We start from the raw sequence: 20,044 nt of genomic DNA, 5'->3' as shown, positions 1-20,044 counted from the left end.
CTCCATGGGTTTTTATCCAATTATTTAACATATATATTTTTTGCTTCAAAAACTTTCATTGATGATTTTATACATTTCAGCAAAAAATACATACTTAAACTGAAATTCATTTAATTTTTTGTGTGACATAATTCTTTAAGCCATATAAGATTTCATTTGGAGTGGGTTATCATTATAATTATTATTAGTACACAATTTAGCAAACAACATGAATATGCTATTTTGACAAATAATGATTAATACAAGAGGTACATACTTTTATTAAGAATGCATCATTTAACGAGATAGATGAGGCTTTTCCCCTAATTATGGAACTACTTATAGGTGGACAATATTGCTAGAATGAGAGAGTTCAGAACGAGTTTTAATCCTTTTGTTGGTTCCTATATATGCGAGCATTTAAAACTGTTTTTCACATAAATAGATGGAAATAAAGCACTTTTGAACCCCTTTCAAGTATATGCCAAATACCTCATGTGATCTATTACAACTGCTTTTAATAATTACCAGAGAATCAAAATAGATTTTTCTTTAATTTTGTTGAAAGCAAAGAATTAGAAACCTCTTGATTTATGAAAGTTATTTTTTGCCTTGTCATTAGGCTCTTATACATTTTTAATTCCTGGGAATTATACAAAAATCCTTTATAAAAAAATCCTTTATCAAGACATATCAAATAACTACTCCTTACTTTAACTCTTTACTTATGGACACCTTGCTTAAACTGATATTCTCAGCGTTGGGAATAAGGCAAAATTATTACTTTCAAAATACTTTTGTCAGAGTCATTATTATTTTTCATTAACTGCTTTCATTGTGTGCTTATAAATATTTTTTATCAAAATCTTGGAGCTACATATTTAGCTTATCAATATATAGATAAAAAGTATGCTGTATCATGGTTAGCTGAGCTGGTTCTCATTATCTAAACAATAAGCAAACATATTTACATTAGCCTCCATGACCACTATTTCACTTCTTAATTCTTTTGGATTATGGCTATGTGCTTTTTATGGAAGAAGAGAGGCAACAGTTGAGTTTAAATTGTTTTGATGATTCTTCTGCCCCAAATTATCTTTGAATCATTTTGGTGAAATTTTCAATTTCATGTATGTTCACTACTTCAAGAAATAAAGTACTGAAACTCTAAATTATTAAGTAAACAGTCACAGAATAGCCTCTACAATGGCACATCCATGCCTACATACCCCCCTTCCCTTTCTTCTTCCCTGTCCATACCACTGATTACATATTGTTTCTACGCATTTGCTCTTTGACTCAGAGAAATCTGACATTGACAGTCTCATTTCCATATCCTGCAGATTGGGAAGGAGAATTCTAGAGGGATATTCCTGACAGCACTATTCCCCTAAACAAAAAAATTTGGAATTCATAGGTTTTGTTTATGGAAACTCATCTAGAGTTTAGTGTTTTTACTGGTTTGTATTTTTAATTCATTTACTCAACAAATGTCTACTGAATCACCCTGTGTACAAAGACTGGGGATACAGCAGTAGACAAGTGAACAAAGTATGACACAGTGCCTGCCCTCAGGTAAGTTATATTATAGTGGGGAGTCAGATATGAAAGAACTAATTATAACATTAATAATTCAGTACAATTATGAGAACTTCTATGAATAAAAGACAACGTGCTATCAGAGCATACAAAAGGGGATTGATCTCTCATAAGATCTGTGGAAAGAGATGAGTAGTTAAATGTGCATTGAAAAACATTGCTCTGGGCAAGAAAGCAAACCAGGACATCAGCTGGGATGTTTCTGCAATGGTCCAAGAGAGAGGTACCTTTGACAACAGTGGTTGCAATGGGTGTAGACAGAGTGAACACACCTAAGAGATTGTTAGGAGGTTAAGGGATACAATATGTACAAGGGAAATATTCCACATGATCAAAGGAAAACTTAATATCTGTGACTAGAGCAGTGTATTGTCAACAAACCCCAATGCTTAGTGGAAAATTAGAGATGAATTTTTTTCTTTTTGTCTTCCATCATCTTCTGTCAGTTCTACTTATTTTACTATTAGAAAGCTGGCTGAGCAAAGGGATTCAGAATCTCACTGAAATAATAGTTTTCTGATGGAGTGATCTATTCTTTAAAAAAAATCATTTTGACAACTCTTGCCTAAACTGTGTGCTTCACTTGGATAGGGCCTGGGGCATGAAGAAGACTAGGTCATGGCCTCTACCTTTGATATTCTCATTGTCCAACGAGGGAGACCTGTCCACAGCATCATGGTACATAAAATACCAAATGGCCATTGAGGGGTTAATTATGAATGATGTCCTGTCGGAGACTTTGGGGGAGCGAGGGTGGTACCCTGCCATTAAGAGAGAAGGCTGTGGAGTCTGGGCTTGGATTTGGAAATATCGATTTACTAACTTCCTCCTCTAAGTTTCCTACATTGTCTCATCTAAGACATGGGAGTAATAATAGGGGATTATTCATAGGTGGTTCTAATAATCATATGGCGTGATACATGAAAATCATCAGTTGGCAGAGGACGTAGTAGTGGCTTAATAAATACAACAAATTTAGCTGTTCTATTGTTCTAGGGGAGGGGATGATTAGCCCTCTGAGTCAGGAAGTTACACAGCAATATTTTATATCATATTTAAAGGGTATATATAGCTAACCTTTATTTTAATAAGTTTGGGCTAAAGAAATAAATATGTTTAAGACAATAAAATAATTTATTGAATATTTATTACATGTTAGGTACTGCTCTGAGTATTATAAAGATATTTTCTAACTTCATTTTTGTCTGGCCTTAAGAAGGAAATACTATTACTATGCCCATTTCGCAGATGAGAGTCCTGAGGTCCCAAAATATCTGTTACTTGCCCACGATTACATAGTAAATTGCTAACCTGAGATTTAAATCCAGTTCAGACCAACCCAGAGCTTTGCTCTTAAGTTTTACAAGTTTACAACTTCTTTACTTAAAAGCGCTGCTGAGTTCAAACCAGCTTTTACTTATTATGTATTTGCTCAATCAATAGAACTTAAAAATACATTGCTATAATAAGTCAATAAAATATTTATTTTATTTTATAAATAAATACTTATTGTAGGAAATAAATACATAAGGGAATAAACAATACGTTATTGGTTAGTCTGATTCTCATAGATGATTACTGTACACATTTTGCTGTAAATATCTTCAGACATTTCCCCCCAATGCACTGATATATGAGATGTATGTATATAAACCTATACTTTTATGATAAAAGATGAATGGGATCACCCTGCACATGTTTTTACCTACTTTTTTCACTAAGGATATATTATAAAACTCTGCATGTTTAGTGTGGTAGTGTGTAGTATAGTTGATAGAGGATAGTAAAGACTCAGCAAATGTTGGTGGTCACTGATTGTCATCATCATCATCTTGAAAAATCACCCTCCAGCTAGGCTGTAATAATTTGACATTTCAAAAACAGCGCATTCTTTTCAGCACACCTCCACCAAATGTGACTTCTATCACGTAATTTTTGTGTGTGTGCTAATCTTGAAGATTAAAAATGGAATCTTGTTTTATTTTGCACTTATTTTATTGTTAATGAGGTTAAACTTCAGTCATATGTATTTTTATTCTTTGAAATTTTTTCACCTGTTTTTCTATTAGTTTGCTTATTATTTTCTTATTGGTGTGTAAGAACTCTTTATATTATGATTTTTTAAAAAGTTTTTATTTTAATTCCAGGCAGTTAACATGCAGTGTTATATTAGTTTCAGTTGTAAAATATGTTAATTTAACACTTCCATACATCACCGGTGCTCATCACCACAAGTGCCCTCCTTAATCCCCATCACCTATTTTACCCATCTCCATACTCACTTCCCCTCTGGTGACCACCAGTTTGGTTTCTATAGTTAAGAGTCTGTTGCTTGGTATGCCTCCCCGTCTGTTTTTTTCCCCCTTTGCTTGTTTGTTTTGTTTATTAAATTCCACATATGAGTGGAATTAGATGGTATTTGTCTTTCTCTGACTTATTATTTTGCTTATCATAATACACTCTAGTTCCATCCATGTTGTTGCAAATGGCAAGATGTCATTCTTTTTGATGGCTGAGTAATATTCTGTTGTGTAAACCACATCTTCCTGATCCATTCATGGGCACTTGGGCTGTTTCCATAATTTGGCTATTGTAGATAATGCTGTATAACATTGGGGTGCATGTGTCCCTTTGAATTAGAATTTTTGTATTCTTTGGGTAAATATCTAGTAGTGCAATTGCTGGATCATAAGGTAATTCTATTTTTAACTTTTTGAGGAAATTCCAAACTGTTTTCCAGAATGGCTACACCAGTTTGCCTTTCCACCAACAGTGCAAGCGTTCCCCTTTCTCCATATCCTCGCCAACACCTGTTGTTTCTTGTGTTGTTGATTTTAGCCGTTCTGACAGGTGTGAGGTGAAGTCTCATTGTGGTTTTGATTTGTATTTCCTTGATGATCAGTGATGTTCAGCAACTTTTCATGCCATCTGTATGTCTTCTTTGGAAAAACATCTATTCATGTCTTCTGCCCATTTTTTAAATGATTCTTATGTATTAAGTATATATTGCAGGTATTTTCACCAGCTTGTGATTTGATTTTTACTTAGGCTTTAGTCTATTATTTTATTTATTTACTTATTATTTTTTTAAAGATTTTATTTATTTATTTGACAGAGAGTGAGTGAGAGAGAGCTAGAGTGGGGTGAAGGGCAGAGGGAGAAGCTGAGTCCCCGCTGAGCTGGGAGCCTGATGCGGGACTCGATCCCGGGACTTTGGGATTCATGACCTGAGCTGAAGGCCGACATAACCAACTGAGCCACCCAGGCGCCCCTAGTCTATTCTTTTAAATAAATAAAAATAAGCAATTAAATTTATGAATCTTTTTTTTTTTACTATGGTTTTTCTCTTTGGTATTTTATAAATAAGTGTTTTACTCATACCTACATAATGTGGATATGATATTTTTGACATTAAAAAGGGGGATCCATTCTTTGAGATTTCGGAACCATTGGTATAAGGAATAAAGTCACACACAGACCATGGATCTGTATCTCTGGTGTCACTGAAAGAGATTGAAAGTCTCTCTGTGTTGGGAAGAGTTTCAGTGGCTGGTGGATGTTTAACAAGTTTCTTTGCTTGTCAAATTCTGAAAATTTGAGCTTTTGTTTTCATCTGCTTTTCTTGAAACCACAGAACATCTTGTCTATCAGGTAATCCACTACAAAGTGCAATACATCAAAAGGGGCTCATCTTCATACTCAAGTTGGGACTTTTGAGGCAAAGGGATTAGTTACATTTTTGAAATCGTTTCGTTAATACAATCAGAATAATAGTAATGGATCAAAATATTTCCACATCTTACACTGTGTTGTTCATCATGGAGAGGAAAACAGTTTTGTTTTTCAAAGATACTTGTTTATATGTAACACAATATTAAGTATGTTAATAATGTGCATGTCTCGCTGTAGACTTGAAAGGATACTAACCAATGTGCAGATGAAATTCTGGCTTATTTTATGAACTCAGTTTTAAATGTTGGCTTATTGAATTCTGTGTTAAAAAGCCATTTAGTGAATTGCTTTTATTGTGAAATTCATCAATCAAATAGAAATGCCTTTCCTCCTGTCAAAGAGATACATGCTTTTATGAACACTTTAATCCCACATTTAACTTAGAATCTTTTTTTCTTTTCTAGCTTTTGTTTCTACCAATTTGACAGTATACATGGCGACTGATGGCAATGCTCTTGTAAGTACCCTTTGACTTAAACATTCATCGTCAGTTTGATGAATGAGTAAAAAATTAAACAAGTTGATCTTAAGGTCGGCTAGCTATTTATTGTCCTCCATTTCCTTAGCCACGTTGGAATTAAATGATCCTTTGGTTAGGTTTCGGGGTTTCTTATGCTGGCTATTTGATTTTAAAGATCAAAAACATAACCATGATATTTTTTAAAAAAGATTTTATTTATCTATTTGAGAGAGAGAGAATGAGAGATAGCACGAGAGGGAAGAGGGTCAGAGGGAGAAGCAGACTCCCTGCTGAGCAGGGAGGCCGATGCGGGACTCGATCCCGGGACTCCAGGATCATGACCCGAGCCGAAGGCAGTCACTTAACCAACCTAGCCACCCAGGTGCCCAAACATAACGATGATTTTAACGTATGGTACGTAATGTATCTCTGTGTTTGAGGTCAACTATGGTATTAGTGCAACTTCTCGTGCCACCTCTATGGGAAACATTCTGCCAATTATTATGCTGACATTGTAGGTTTTTCTAAAAATAATTTTATAGCTATAAGTTTGCCTATTTAGGTAAGTCAATTGAGCAAGTATATTACCTCTATTAGACAAAGACACTTATGATGAAGGGAAAAATAAAAAGTTGATGTAGATAACATGGTATTTCTAATAAGAGGGGGTGTGGGGTAGTGTGGGGATTGTATGGTGTGCATCTTTTGGCAAATCTAATGACCTCATGATGGATGAATAGATAGAGTTTTTAGAGTAGAGCCAAAAGAAGCAGAATCAGAAGTGGGGTGTTGAGAGAATATAGTAGGGGCTTCCTGCCAAATAGGGGACATGGCCAATGGTTTCCTGATGCAAATTAGGAAATGGATGTCAAGGCAGGTTGTAGGATTAGTGATGGAGAAATTGAACTAGATAGCTCCTGGAAGGGACATCTTACTAAAAAGCAGGGCAGCTGATTAATTCTCTGCTTCATTAACAATTTCATTTCCAGAAACAGAGAAAACAATGAGAGCACTTTGATTCTGATGCTCATTCTAAATGAGGAGGAAAAGCTTGTTAGTGATGAAAATGGTAGAAACTTTGGGAGACAGGACTGCAGAAAACTAAAAATGAAAACGCAAATTATAGTCAGTTATGTACCCTGGGAAATTTGCCATCTAAAAACTGCAGAAAAGGAAAATGTGATCCCTTGGACACAAATGGGTAGGTGTTGTTTGATCATGGAAATGTGAATAATCATGATGAAGATAAAGAAGATGAACAATGAAAAGCATACATGCAGCTGCAATGGGATTCTTGGCCAGGGTTAGCCATGAAGGCATATGCATGGGCTATCAAATGAGGGTCCTGTGGTCAAGGGCAAAAGGAGGTGGCCATCACAGATTTGTAAAAGAGGAACACTAAAGTTTACAGTACCCAACGTTTATAAATTTTTTTAATGCATATGATTATAAGGACGTGTGTATGTGTTATATGGAGCAAAGAAATGGAAAGGGAGAATTAGAATGGTTGGATCCTTGAGAAAAGTAATGGAGGGTTTAATTTTTACTCTGTTTTCCTATCCTACCGAAAGAATGTAGTGTTCCAGCTGGAAAGAGTTCATCATATATGTTTAAGAAGAAATGGAAACAAAGATAATAAGAGAGCACCTAAACACTTTAATGAATTCATTCATTCATTCATTCAAACATTCATTTAATGTTCACTGATTACCTCTCCTGACTCTATCATGTATCAGCCATTGTACTACATAGGACCTGGAAACGGAAATATGATCTGAAACAAGTTCAAATCTCCACATCTTAAGGCAAGTAAAACCATGGCTATTAGAACAGACTGCAGATGCGATCACCAGAAGACTAACATACCACCCATTTAATTTCCAGTCAAGAGCCAGTACTGCTGTAATTTGTAACCTGCTTCCCCTTGGACCGGGAACAAGTGGATTCTGTCCTTACTTGTGGGAACTCTGGCTATTTATGGGTCTTTCTCATTTCCTGAGCCATCCTTCACACCTAGACTCAATCAGCTCAGTTCTCCTTGTGTGCCTATTTACCTGTTATTTTTATCTCATAGTCATCAGTGTCTAGATGGTATAGCTAAACATCTCTCTTAAGCATTTCTTCCAGCTGCTTTTCAATGGTTACCCTACTTTATATTTCCATTCAGAAGATTAGTTCAATTTTCTGCTGTCATTTGTTCTCTAAATAAAATGTAGCACAGGAGACCTATTTTTATGCTAGGTAGTTTCAGTAGGCTTGACACATTTGACCTAATCACATCCCGAATTACACTTCATTTCCACTAACCTAACATTTATTGAGCTCTGTGTGCTGAGCACTCTGCTTGCTGCTTATGATGAGGAGCTCACCATCTTCAGGGGGGAGGGCAATACTTTTAAGGCACTTTTGTTGATCCTGACCTGACAGTTATTGAGGTTGGTATGGTAAATGGTAGTAGTAAAACTGCTCAAGAAACTAGATTCTAAGGATTTGAAATTTTATTATGTGTGCGGTAGAAGAACATTTTTTTCCCCGTTAAGCTGAGTTGTTTGTTATCTGATAGTAGTCTTTTCTCTCCTCTGAAAGAAACAGCAGAATTTTCAGAGCTAAAGCTTCACAGAGGACCAAAGGTATTAACTCACCAAGTTCTGTTGGTTTTACCTTCTTAATATTTCCCCACCTTCCCAGACACGACACTTGCCCTTCCCTCTGCCCATTGGGCTTCTTGCTTCTGCACCTGCCCCCTCCAACCCACTGGTCATGTGACAGCCAGAGTGAGCTTTCTTACACGCAGATCTGATGGTGCTACTTGCCTGCTTACATCTGTTCAGTGGCTTCCCACTGGCTTTTGGATAAACCTTATAGTTTCAAACATAATTTACAAGGCCCCACACGATGTGACTTCACTACTCTAAATGTGCTTATGTCCCAAAACTCTGGGGTGTCTGCCTTTGGGCTCACGCCTGCATCTCTGTATTAGACCCTCCTATGCTCAGGTCTTCATCTTTCAGGCTTTTGTTTTTATCAATTCGTGGGGTACGTCCCCTGACTCCCCAGTTCTGGGTAATAGCACTTCCATGTGGACCTCTTTGTTCAATTCCCTCTTTTCTGCCTTTGACTGGAAGCTGTGTGAGAGCTTGCTTGCCACTGAATCTCTAGTCCCTGGCACCAAGTAATTGTGCAATAACTGGTGGTTGAATAAACAAAAACCATAATTTACCCAACTGTGGCCTGAAAGAAAGAATTAGCATAATCATCTTTAGGATCTAGGTCATAGCTTGTTGGGAAATCTTCAACATAATGATTAGACTTCGTACAATCCCTAAACATCTCTAATAATCCACTTGTGTAGTCCTTGATATTTATAAGGCTTTCCACATATCATGCTGTGGTGATAACAAAGTATTGTATGCTAAATCAGTATTGCTTAGTTTTTTTATGATTAGTTTCTCACTAAAATAAATAGATGAATAAACACGAACAAATAACAACTAGCATATATGAATCCTAAAGGCTTAATTAAGAAATTTATCTGTTTTCAGATTTTAGTAACAACATTATAGCTAAGAAAGGAAAACAGCCTTAACTTAAAGATGACAAGGCTCAGAGGGAATGTGACACACTGTCTCTTTTACTGTCATATGCCCTTCTTTTACCTAAAGCTTCTGAGAATTCTTACATTCAGGGATGGCTCTTGTGGGAAAGCAATGATCAGATTTATCTTTGATAAAAACTTTATGACAATGATTTCTCAAGAATTATTTTAAATAAAATTACTTTATTAAATATTAATACATAATAATTATAATAAATGTATATGAATATAAATTAATATTAAATAAAATCTTAAGGGAAAACTTTCCTGAAACAAAAGTCTCTGCATATAAATCACGGTAACTGTGCTCAGTTTTTGTGCTCGATGAGGACAAGCTCATTGAATGTGAAGGGACGTTCACTCCTGGCGCTGTGGCTGTGTTATCTGCTGTTGCCTGGACTGCCGTCTGTGGGATGGCTGGCCTAACAGCAACCTGGTATTTGTTGTGTTTCCTTTACAAGAAAGCTCTGCATTCATTACTTACACATCATGTATTGCCTGGTCGTTGTGTACTGTGTGCAGTGGGCTACCTGGACATGATTGCAGCCCCCATGGGAAGCTGACTGCTCCTCTAACTCTATGCCCGTGGTGTGTGTCTCAGGGATGTGGGGATAATTCGGGGTTGAAGAGAGGAATTTATTTTTCACATTTTTGATCAACTAAAAAGAGCTCACATTTTAGCAGCTTGTTTTTTAGTCTACATGAACATAATGCTATGTTAAAATGGCTTTGCCAACGGTGCTGTGCACAAGCCTGATGTACAGATCAAAACTGGGAGGCTGTTTAACACATCTGCTGTTCCAGGTGGGACTTCCAGCAGAGCACTACCTGACAGCTGTCTAGGGAATAGATTCCTGGGTAGGGGCTTGTTAGCTGCCTCTGGAAAATTTCTGCCCCTCCTCTACCCCATGCATTCTTATTTCTTTGGTTTTAGATTCTTAGTATTTGGAGGATATGGTTAAAATAGGATGCTGGAGAAAGCTGCGATAGTTTTTGAGGAAATGATATTTTAGATACAAGTAGAGATTTGGTCAACACAAGTTTATTTTACCTACAAGGAAATAGCAAGGGTCAACACTTCAGGTGAGTTCAAATTTAGTGTCAATCAATACCAGAAGATTTTCTCTATGCATGCACTGCTCTGGGGGCACGAAAGGTATTGGAGCAATCTTATGTTCCTTAAGTCTGTTGATGTTATTTAGTGGAGGCATTTTTCAGCTCTGAGTAATCAAGCAGTAGATGACTTTCTGGATATTTGTTAAATCTCCACTTGTGCCAAGGCTACTAGTAAGGTATCATATGAAGTAAAAATTGACATAAGACATGGTTAATGTTTTGGTAAATATTTATTGAGTGCTCCCTATGTGTCAGATATTGGGCTAGGTGCTAGATTTTGAAGTCAGGACTTATTCAAGAACATCAATTCTATCTTAAAGTCTTGGCCCAGTCATTGAATCTAAATACAGTTGTAGTCATTCAACTACAGAGCTGATAAAAGCCTTGAAAACTTTAAAAAGCAACATGAACAGGGGTAGTGACTGAGTAAACGTTTGAACTAAGGGAAAGTGCCTGTCTGAGATTACTCACAGGTTCTGCATTGGACCATTGGGTGGGTAAGGTTACCACCATGTATGTACCACACAGATACAAAAACAAATTAATTATAATCCACTTCAGAGCATCAGCAAAGTGCTGTGGAATATAGGAGACAGAATAAGCAAAGTAACATAGAATTAAACAATAGAGTCGACTGGCCTGGGTCCCAGTCTTGGCTCTGCTACTGGTTAAGTGTGATCTAAGGAGATGTTACTTAACTATACCAAGAGGAAGTTTCTCATTTGTGGAAAAGAAAATAGAAACGTACCTAACATGAAGATTTTTGGGAGATAATATGAATCAATTATTATAGTGACTACAAATAAATATCACTGCATGAATATAAGATTCTTATAGGAGCTAACTTCTTCTAAAGTCAGAGAAGGCTTCATGGTGGAGAAGGCATTTGACTTGGGTCAGAAAGGATGAGTAAGCCTTAACCAGATGAAAAATGGGGTAGGGAATAAAGTATTCAAAAGTTTGGAGTTGTCACAGTACTTGACATTTCTGCATAATAGAATAAAGTTTAAGGTGCCAGAAAAGGAAATGAATGGATGTCTTGTTGGGATATTAAGGCTACTATGGAAAGGGAATTGCTTGTCATTTGAACTGTGATTTCAAGATAGACTCTTATTAATGAATGACTGCCTTCCATTCAGTAATGGTCCTGTGAGTTCACACTTTGATATTCCACTCTGCTGGAAACAAGAGCAATGCTAGACAAAGAAAAAACATGGAAAACCAAAAAAGCACAGGTAGGTTCAACAATACAGTAATCATCTCTGTGGATTAGAAATGAAAAGCAGCAAGCAAGACTGAAGCTATGGGCCTAATGGGTACCTTGTTTGGAAGCAGGGAATAGTTTGCCTCCTGGCCCAGGTTAAAGGGGTTAAAAAAAAATGCTCCACTAAATAGGAGGCGAGTCATATTCACTTCCTGATGACAAGTAAATGGGGGCTCCCCCACTTGTGAAAGGGGCTAAAGATGAAAACATTTGTCAAACCACTGCCTGGGGTTATGCAATTAGCTCCCTAAAGGTTAGGGAGGGAGGAGACAGGGACCCAGCTTCAAAATCAGGAGCAGAACCTAGTCATCAGCTAGATCAGTGACTGGATATGCAAGATTCTTTATGTTCACCTCAGGACATGATTTAGGGCTGATTCTGCACCCAGTAGAGGCAATCTCCAAACTGATAAAGAGGGAGCCATGGGCACAGTGGAGAGAAGGGAGGGGGTTGGGACTACAGAATATCAAGAATGATAAGTATGTCTTAAAAGAGTGAAAAGATAGGTCACATACAAAGACTGACAGACTTATAGCAGCAATTTCATCAATTTCATAAATGATAGAAGACAGATAATCAGAATCTTCAAAAGTGCCAGGTGAAAATAATTTTATACTCAGCTAAACTATCATTCAATTTCGTGGGCAAAATAAAGACATTACTATTTACATAAAGATTAAGAATTTGCTACCTACAAATCCCCATTAAAAGGATTGTTAAAGGAGGTACCTTAGTAAAAAGAAAAGTGAATCCAACAGACAGACATTTGCTAAAGGAAACACAGGTGATCATAGAAATTGATAACATGTCACTAAATTTAATTGTCCATTGATGAGTAATGATGATAATAATAACATTTTATTAGAAAAGTAAAAATCTAGACTATCATACCGAGAGAGGACACTGAAGCAGGAGTTAAAAATGCGCTGAATTACATGTTCTTTTCACGATGAATTTAGAAATACTAAATTGAACAGCAGAGGAATAGCATGTAAAGAAATGGAAGAAAGGGAAAAAATAAAATAAATCTAAACTAAAAATGCAAAATGAAATTACAGTAAATGTTAGTAGATTAAACACCTATCAAGATGCACATATAATCATATTTAAAAAAATAAAAATCTAGTTATAGGCTGCTTATAAAAGAAATAGCAAAAGTAAAAAAAGAAAAGAAACAACAAAAATGAACAAACAAAAAAACATACACACAAAAATGCCACACAGAAAGACTGAAAATAAAAGAACTGAAATACTAACAAAGTTATAGCTCTGGCAACAAAAATAGGAAATATTTGGGAAACAAAATTAGCAACTTTGAGGTTTACATGGAATGCTTACAAAATTTGACTATGTAGTAAGTCACAAATAAATGCTAACGCATTTCAAGAAATTGATGTCATAAAGATCATATTTTCTGAACAAAAGGCAATGAAGTTTGAACTCAAAAAGAAAAAAATTAGTAAAAAGTTCTCATATGTTAGGAAACCTACAAGTGCATTCTAGAATATCTCACTGGATGGAAAAAAATGACTTAGAATTATAAAACAAGGAGGTATAGGTAGAATTTAGATGTAAATTTATAGCGCTAAGTGTATTATTAAAAACAAAGAGTAATAATAAATGAGGTAAATATTATCTGCAGGAATCAGAAAAACAGAGTAAATATAAAGAAATTTGAAGAAATAGGGATAATAAATCAAGAGCAGAAATTAATGGAATAGTTAAAAAAATAAGTAGAAAGATTTCTGAAATTCTGAAATAAGTCACCAAAATACACATGAGGTTGCAGAGAACTGAACATTTTATATATTGGAGGAGATTGTAAGTAGGCCCCTTGAAAACAATTTGGGAATATCCATGTGAGTGGATAAATACTGTAACTCTCATTCATTGCTGTGCTCTATCAGAACTAGAGCTGCATGGAAAAAAAATCTCAGAAACACTATATTGAAAATTAAATGTCTATATTAATGCTATTGTTTACAGTATTGCTTAAATATTGCTCTCAGTGGGTTAAGTTAAAGAAACCTCAACTGTATTCATATTCTAACTCATTGAGTACATATTTCTTCCTTCTTTTCTTACTTTTTGATGTTTTATTTATTTATTATTATTATTATTATTAATGTTAGCCAACATATAGTACATCATTAGTTTTTGATGTAATGTTCAATGATTCATTAGTTGCATATAACGCCCAGTGCTTATTACAACACATGCCCTCCTTAATACCCATCACCCAGTTACCCCATCTCCCCACCCCCCTCCCTTCTGTAACCCTCAGTTTGTTTCCTGGAGTCCAGAGTCTCTCACGGTTTGTCTCCCTCTCTGATTTTTTCCCGTTTACTTTTCTCTCTCTCTTCCCCTGTGGTGCTCTGCACTATTCCTCATATTCCACATATGAGTGAAACCATATGACAATTGTCTTTCTTCTGCTTGACTTATTTCACTTAGCACAATCCCCTCCAGTTCTGTCCATGTCGATGCAAATGGTAGGTATTCATCCTTTCCGATGGCTGAGTAATATTCTATTACATATATGAACCACACCTTCTTTACCCATTCATCTGTTGAAGGACATCTCAGCTCCTTCCATAGTTTGGCTATTGTGAACCTTGCTGCTATGAACTATTTTTTTATTTTTTCAAGATTTATTTGTTTATTTGAGAGAGAGAGCATAAGCAGGGGCAAGGTCAGAGTGGGAGGGAGAGAGAGAGTCTCAAGCAGACTCCCCACTGAGCGTGGAGCCCATTGCGGGCTTGATCTCACGACACTGAGATCATGACCTGAACTGAAATCAAGAGTCAAACACTTAACCGACTGAGACACCCAGGCGCCCCTTAATGTTATTTTTAAAGTAATAAAACATAAACACAGTTGCGTTTTCCTACTGATGCCTTCCTTTTGCTATTTCCCTGTCATTCACCCCAGGTTACATTGTGATGGTTATCATTCCCATGCAGTTTTAGTATTTATAAGCAATATTTAACAATACTGTAAACAATAGCATTAATATAGACATTTAATTTTCAATATAGTGTTTCTGAGATTTTTTTTCCATGCAGCTCTAGTTCTGATAGAGCACAGCAATGAATGAGAGTGACAGTATTTATCCACTCACATACCCACACACATTCAGCTTCCCACAGTTGTGCTCTACCACCACCGTGTTGCAATTCACAACTGTCTGTGACTTGCATTGTGCACACGGGCATGTGTTTCGTTGGGCTGCCGTACATACCTGAGAGTGGATCTTTCTCTTTTATATCGGCAGGACTTGATGGTTTGAACTCACCTTTCTTTTGACTCTCTTCCTCACTTCCACAACAACCCCTCTCCTGATTTTCTTTACCTTTTCATTGGCTATTCTGCTCAGTCTCCTTGATTGTCTTCTCTGTTACTTCTGTGTAACAAATTGGGCCTCCTTCAGATTCTGACTTCAATTCTTTGTTATTCTACACACAGAGGTGATCTTATCCCAGCTCAAGGTTTCTACTCTCTGTACATGGATGATTCCCAATTTTATACCCTTATTCCAGAATTTCTCCAAAATCCAGACCCTTAAGTGTAATATATACAGAGCAATTTAGTCTTCTGAAAAAAAAATAAGCGAGATTTTCATGTATTTTCTCAGGTAAAGTTTTAATAATTGAAAACTTTAAAATTCCCTTTATAAAGTTGAGTTTAATTTTCCAGGACGGAGAAAAGATCTTTGTGGGGGAAAGCCGTTTGTGGAGAAATGTTCTTAACAGCTCTGTCAGTTGGAATTGACTGTAAAATATTTAGGAATTTTGTGGTTTGGTTAAAGTACTGGTAGCTTGAAATTGACAATGATGGGAGGCTTCACACCATGGAAACTGGTAAATGCTACAAATCAGGGCCCATTTACTATCATATCACTGTATAATTTTGCTAAAGACCAGAATCATTATGAAGTTTCATGCAATGACAAACCATCTTACTGTGAGTTTTAATATATCATGGGGGTAAACTGTGCCTGCAAGATTTACCAATTACTATATAGATTAGAAGTCACTGTACTAATTACCCTGTAACTTGGGTGTTAGCATCATCACTCAACATCAAAGGAGGTCCCTTTGTATATTTTGTACTGGTTTCCTTTGCTTGTTATATCTGTGTTTTTAAATGATTAGTAACCAAATGAATTTTTGTAACCATTTTGTAGAATAAAAGTGCTGTTTTCCAGTAAAAAGGAAATATATATTTAAAAGAAAAATTTCCCCCATATTTTAGAATCAAGTTAGTGTAAATTCAGAATTTAGAGTAATTCTTCCCTTTTACCCACAACATCCCAATGGGAAGATCTTATTAGGCTCTGGATACTTGTTATGATAATGAGTTGTAATTTCTCTATCAAAAAACTATCTTATAAATTGCTCAACTGGTTGCTTGGCTTTTTTTTTCACTTACCTAGTGAAAAAAACCACATGTAAGATCTTTTTGAAACTGACTAGTTTGTGGGTTCCACTTCCTGTTGTGAGGAGTAAAATGTATCTTAAACTCACTGAAGTTCTCAAGATTGTTTTCATTCTCTCATGTAAACCAATGTAGGTTTCAAATTCATATACATCAGGTGAAACTGAAACTCCCTATAATTTGTTATTTCTATAATATGCACTCTGTTTCTGGCTGGGGGAAACAGTTTGAACAGTTAATATGGATTTTGTAATAATTTGTCTTAGGAGAAGTATTGCCAGAGGAGGGTGTACTCACTGACTATAAACTCTTTTGCTCTCCTTAAAAAAATTCTGAATAAAATCCTTTCTCGGTGTTGGGTGCTCACCCTGTTTGAGGTATCGTCCTTCTGCTTGGAGCTCCCACTCTCACCCAGCGAGGCAAACCAGCAAACACCGAGGGCTGGTCTTGGCAAAACTGAGACAAAACCTAGTTTCATTTGGGCTTTCTCTGGAGCCAGCCCTAAGGTTGGATGGAGAAGCTGGAGAGCTCCCGGTCCCACCGGAGCTCAGAAGGGGGTGAATGGAGGAGATTCACTGGTTTGCAGTGAGGAGAGATGGTCTGAGAGCTGCCTCCCTTCACAGGTTCTACAGTTGTCCTCTTGAGACTTTCCTTTCTTTTGTTCTTAGAGTTGCTCTTTTTGTATGAACTAGTGTGATTCACCTTGTTCATCTGGGGCCAGAACCCTTTGGGAATGCCTCTTGTTTCCACAGCTAAATTTATTTACTCTCTTCTTTGCCTTTAGTCCTCGATCTTACCTAAGTTTTAATTGTCCAAATGATATATGTATTTGGGCTAAAATTTTTGAGTAGGTAGGTACTAACCGATTTCCCTGATCTCAGGTAATTACATAGTAAATAGACCCCAGGAGACCATTTGAAGAAATGGTGGGAATTTCAGACCAAGATGCAGGTCAGGGTGGGAGAGACTTGGGGAAGTGGAGCTGAGACTAGGACCCTGGCGTCATCCTATGCCTAAATTTTAGTCACATGTCATGACTGTAATAACTCTATTCTTATCTAAAATTTAAGGCAGTTACTGCCTTTGTTATGTCCGTGTCTCACAAGGATGATTGATTCCTTCAGGGATAAAATTTCTTTCTAACATATGTAAAAAAAAAAAAAGTTAGTATGAGATTTCCCAGGAAATATAATTTAAGCCCATTGACTTCGTCATCATTGCTGAAGGAAATACAAGTCCTACTTGGCCTAAAAATGTTGAAACTTTTGCTTATTAGTATGAAGTATTTGCTTATATCTGTAATAATATAATATTATATGACATATAGTCATATAATGTTTTTTAGTTTTTGGAGCATTTTCACATGCAATCTTGTTGAATATCTATGAGACCCATAGGATTGGAATTATTAGAAATATCTTGCTTTTACGAATGAGGAAGTGGGCTCTGAGTGGTAAATCAACTTTTCCCGTAATAACAGCTACTAATTATGACAGCAAGGGAGTTGATTTCAGGCCTCCGGATTTACAAATCCCATCCTATTACCCCTATGTCATATTCCCTCTTCACACATATAGGCCCATATACAATAACTGTGTTAGATCAATAGTTAGGTACGTAGACCAGTAGCCAAGTGCCTCTGCAATAACATTTTAAAATGTAGGATGATTGCATGCCAACTTACGAGACCTGCTCTGCAATTATCACAGTGTTTTCAAATTCTCTACTTGTTAACATATAAGATTAAGTCTTTTAAATCTGAGTAAAATCAGCTTAGATATTGTGGAGAAAAAGTGAACTCCTTTAATCTAAAATGTCTCTCTCTATGCACACACACACACACACACACACAGGGTCATTTGAAAGCATTTTTTTTTTGTTACCTATTTTTGCTGATAGTCTGATCTGACACAAATTGTTTAAAATGTATTGTGAAAGATGTGTCCTTCAGATATGTTATCTTATGTCTGATTTCAATATTTGAAGAGCTAGTATAAGATAGACGTTGAAATTAATTTATCTTCTGTAAAACCCGTGAGAAATATTCAGAGATGCTTAAAGACAGAATGAGTAATTTAAATCTGGCTGTAGATAAGAATTTCCTGATAAGGAGGGTTGGTATTTACTTCGATGTCACCAAAAGAGGTTGTGGAATTTCTTTTTCTGGGATATTTAATTCATGTGGTTTAGGTATCACCCTATGCAGGGGCAGGGCAATGGATTTAATAATCTGATGTGAACCTGTAATATTGTGAGATCACAATTATCTTCCCGGTTTATTGAAATAATTGGTGTTATTTAGAAATTGCAGGAGAAGAAGCAGGATCTGGTTTTTTTTCTTCTCTCTCTCTCTCTCTCATACACACACACACACACACACACACACAATCAAAGGGGAAATATATCATTATTTTTAAGAACTTAGGTGCACATCATCCTGTCCTAACTGATGTGATAGCACGAAAGCTGTCTGTGGTGGAAACAGGAAACATTAGTGATAGATGCCGAGTTACGCATCTTTGTATCTTTCTTCAGGTTCAGCCCAATGTATGCCGATTCTAATTAGCACATTTTGTGCCTCAGCGAGTAGCTCCCCTTTAGCTCTGCTTGGAGAGTTTTTTTTTTTAGCTTCCATCCTGCTCATAAACACTGCCACCCCCTCCCTCCTTCTCTCTTTACAAATGTTACAACACAATCAGAAATTTCCTCTTTTCTTTCCTTCCTGCATTATCAGCAGGTTCCCTTGCGTCAGAAGCAGAGAAAGAAAACTCAAGGTAATTAGATCTCTTTTGTTTCTTTATCCCCTTTTTGTGTGCGTGAATGAGGGTTTTCTGTCCGATGCCTTCTTTGGGATCAGATTTTTGTCCGTCTTAATGCTAATAGCAGAAGGTGGATGGCAGATTAAATTTTTGGTTATTTTTGGATCGATTTTAAGAAATGATGGCATGCTGCTCATTTGGATTAATCCCTCGGGGTATGTCAATAAAGCTTAGAAAAGCCGGCACTGAGTCGGAAAGTGGCTGTGTTTCGGTGGGCATTAACCCTTCTCCATCTGTTGCATAAGGACTGCTATTATTTTGGAAGGAGCTGTGTTAGTGCAATGATGTGCCTGTCAGCCTCACGATTTTCATTTATTTCAACTTATTCTTGCTGAATAATATTCTTAGACTAACACTTGCATTCTAGTCTCACTGTTTCTTTGGTCCTATCTTGTACCTCCTAAGCACCAAATGAATGCTTAAAAATAAAATAAAGAAACGAGACTTTTTTGTTTTTTTGCATTTACTGTGCATAAATCTTGGTAAAAAAAAAAATCCAACTCCCAAGAGGTAAACAATTAACAGTTACCTTTCACTCTGTCGCATATACCAGGGTAATATGTTACCTACCTCTTCATATAATTGTTGCAGGGTTTTTCACCATGAGCCGGAGGAGGATATCCTGTAAAGACCTGGGACATGCTGACTGCCAAGGGTGGCTGTATAAGAAAAAAGAAAAAGGAACTTTCCTGAGCAACAAATGGAAAAAGTTCTGGGTAGTGCTGAAGGGAACGTCGCTATACTGGTACAGCAATCAAATGGTGAGTCTACTGTCTTCCTCTCCTTTTCAGCCGCTTGGACAAGGGTGGATTAAAGAGCACTGAGGAGCAGGTGGGCCCTATGGGAAAGTTCATTTTTATTTCTGGGACTTGGAATAGAGCTAATAAACAAATAAGTTCTAGAAACCGTTCCTGATCCAAGAGATATGTAGGTTATTCTACCTTATTTTAATGCAAGAGAAAAATCATCCTGCTTGACTCATCTTTGGTTGGAGAGGGGTGTCCAAATTTATATGCTGGCTGAAGGAGGGTTTCCATGTCTGT

At 36.5% G+C, this 20,044-nt stretch overlaps 1 protein-coding gene across 8 annotated transcripts in view; it reads left to right on the top strand.

Moving 5' to 3' along the window:
* Window positions 1-20,044, top strand: part of IPCEF1 (interaction protein for cytohesin exchange factors 1) — a 180,932-nt gene that overhangs the window by 87,711 nt on the left and 73,177 nt on the right. For 4 of the 8 annotated variants that reach the window (XM_025866360.2, XM_025866364.2, XM_025866366.2 and 1 more), the window contains 3 exons: window positions 5,715-5,767; window positions 18,917-18,956; window positions 19,593-19,762. In XM_025866360.2, coding sequence (XP_025722145.1) covers window positions 5,715-5,767; window positions 18,917-18,956; window positions 19,593-19,762 — 263 coding nt within the window. Of the gene's footprint in view, window positions 1-5,714; window positions 5,768-11,659; window positions 11,717-18,916; window positions 18,957-18,992; window positions 19,157-19,592; window positions 19,763-20,044 lie in introns of those variants that run through there. The other 4 variants (XM_025866361.2, XM_025866363.1, XM_025866362.1 and 1 more) reach the window with 4 other exon arrangements.

Source organism: Callorhinus ursinus, unplaced genomic scaffold (genome assembly GCF_003265705.2).
Source record: "Callorhinus ursinus isolate GAN/ISIS: 27379988/994484 unplaced genomic scaffold, GSC_fseal_2.0 scaffold6, whole genome shotgun sequence".
Lineage (NCBI taxonomy): Eukaryota > Metazoa > Chordata > Mammalia > Carnivora > Otariidae > Callorhinus > Callorhinus ursinus.
Note: the sequence above shows the minus strand (reverse complement) of the source record. Positions and strands in the feature narration are given on the sequence as shown.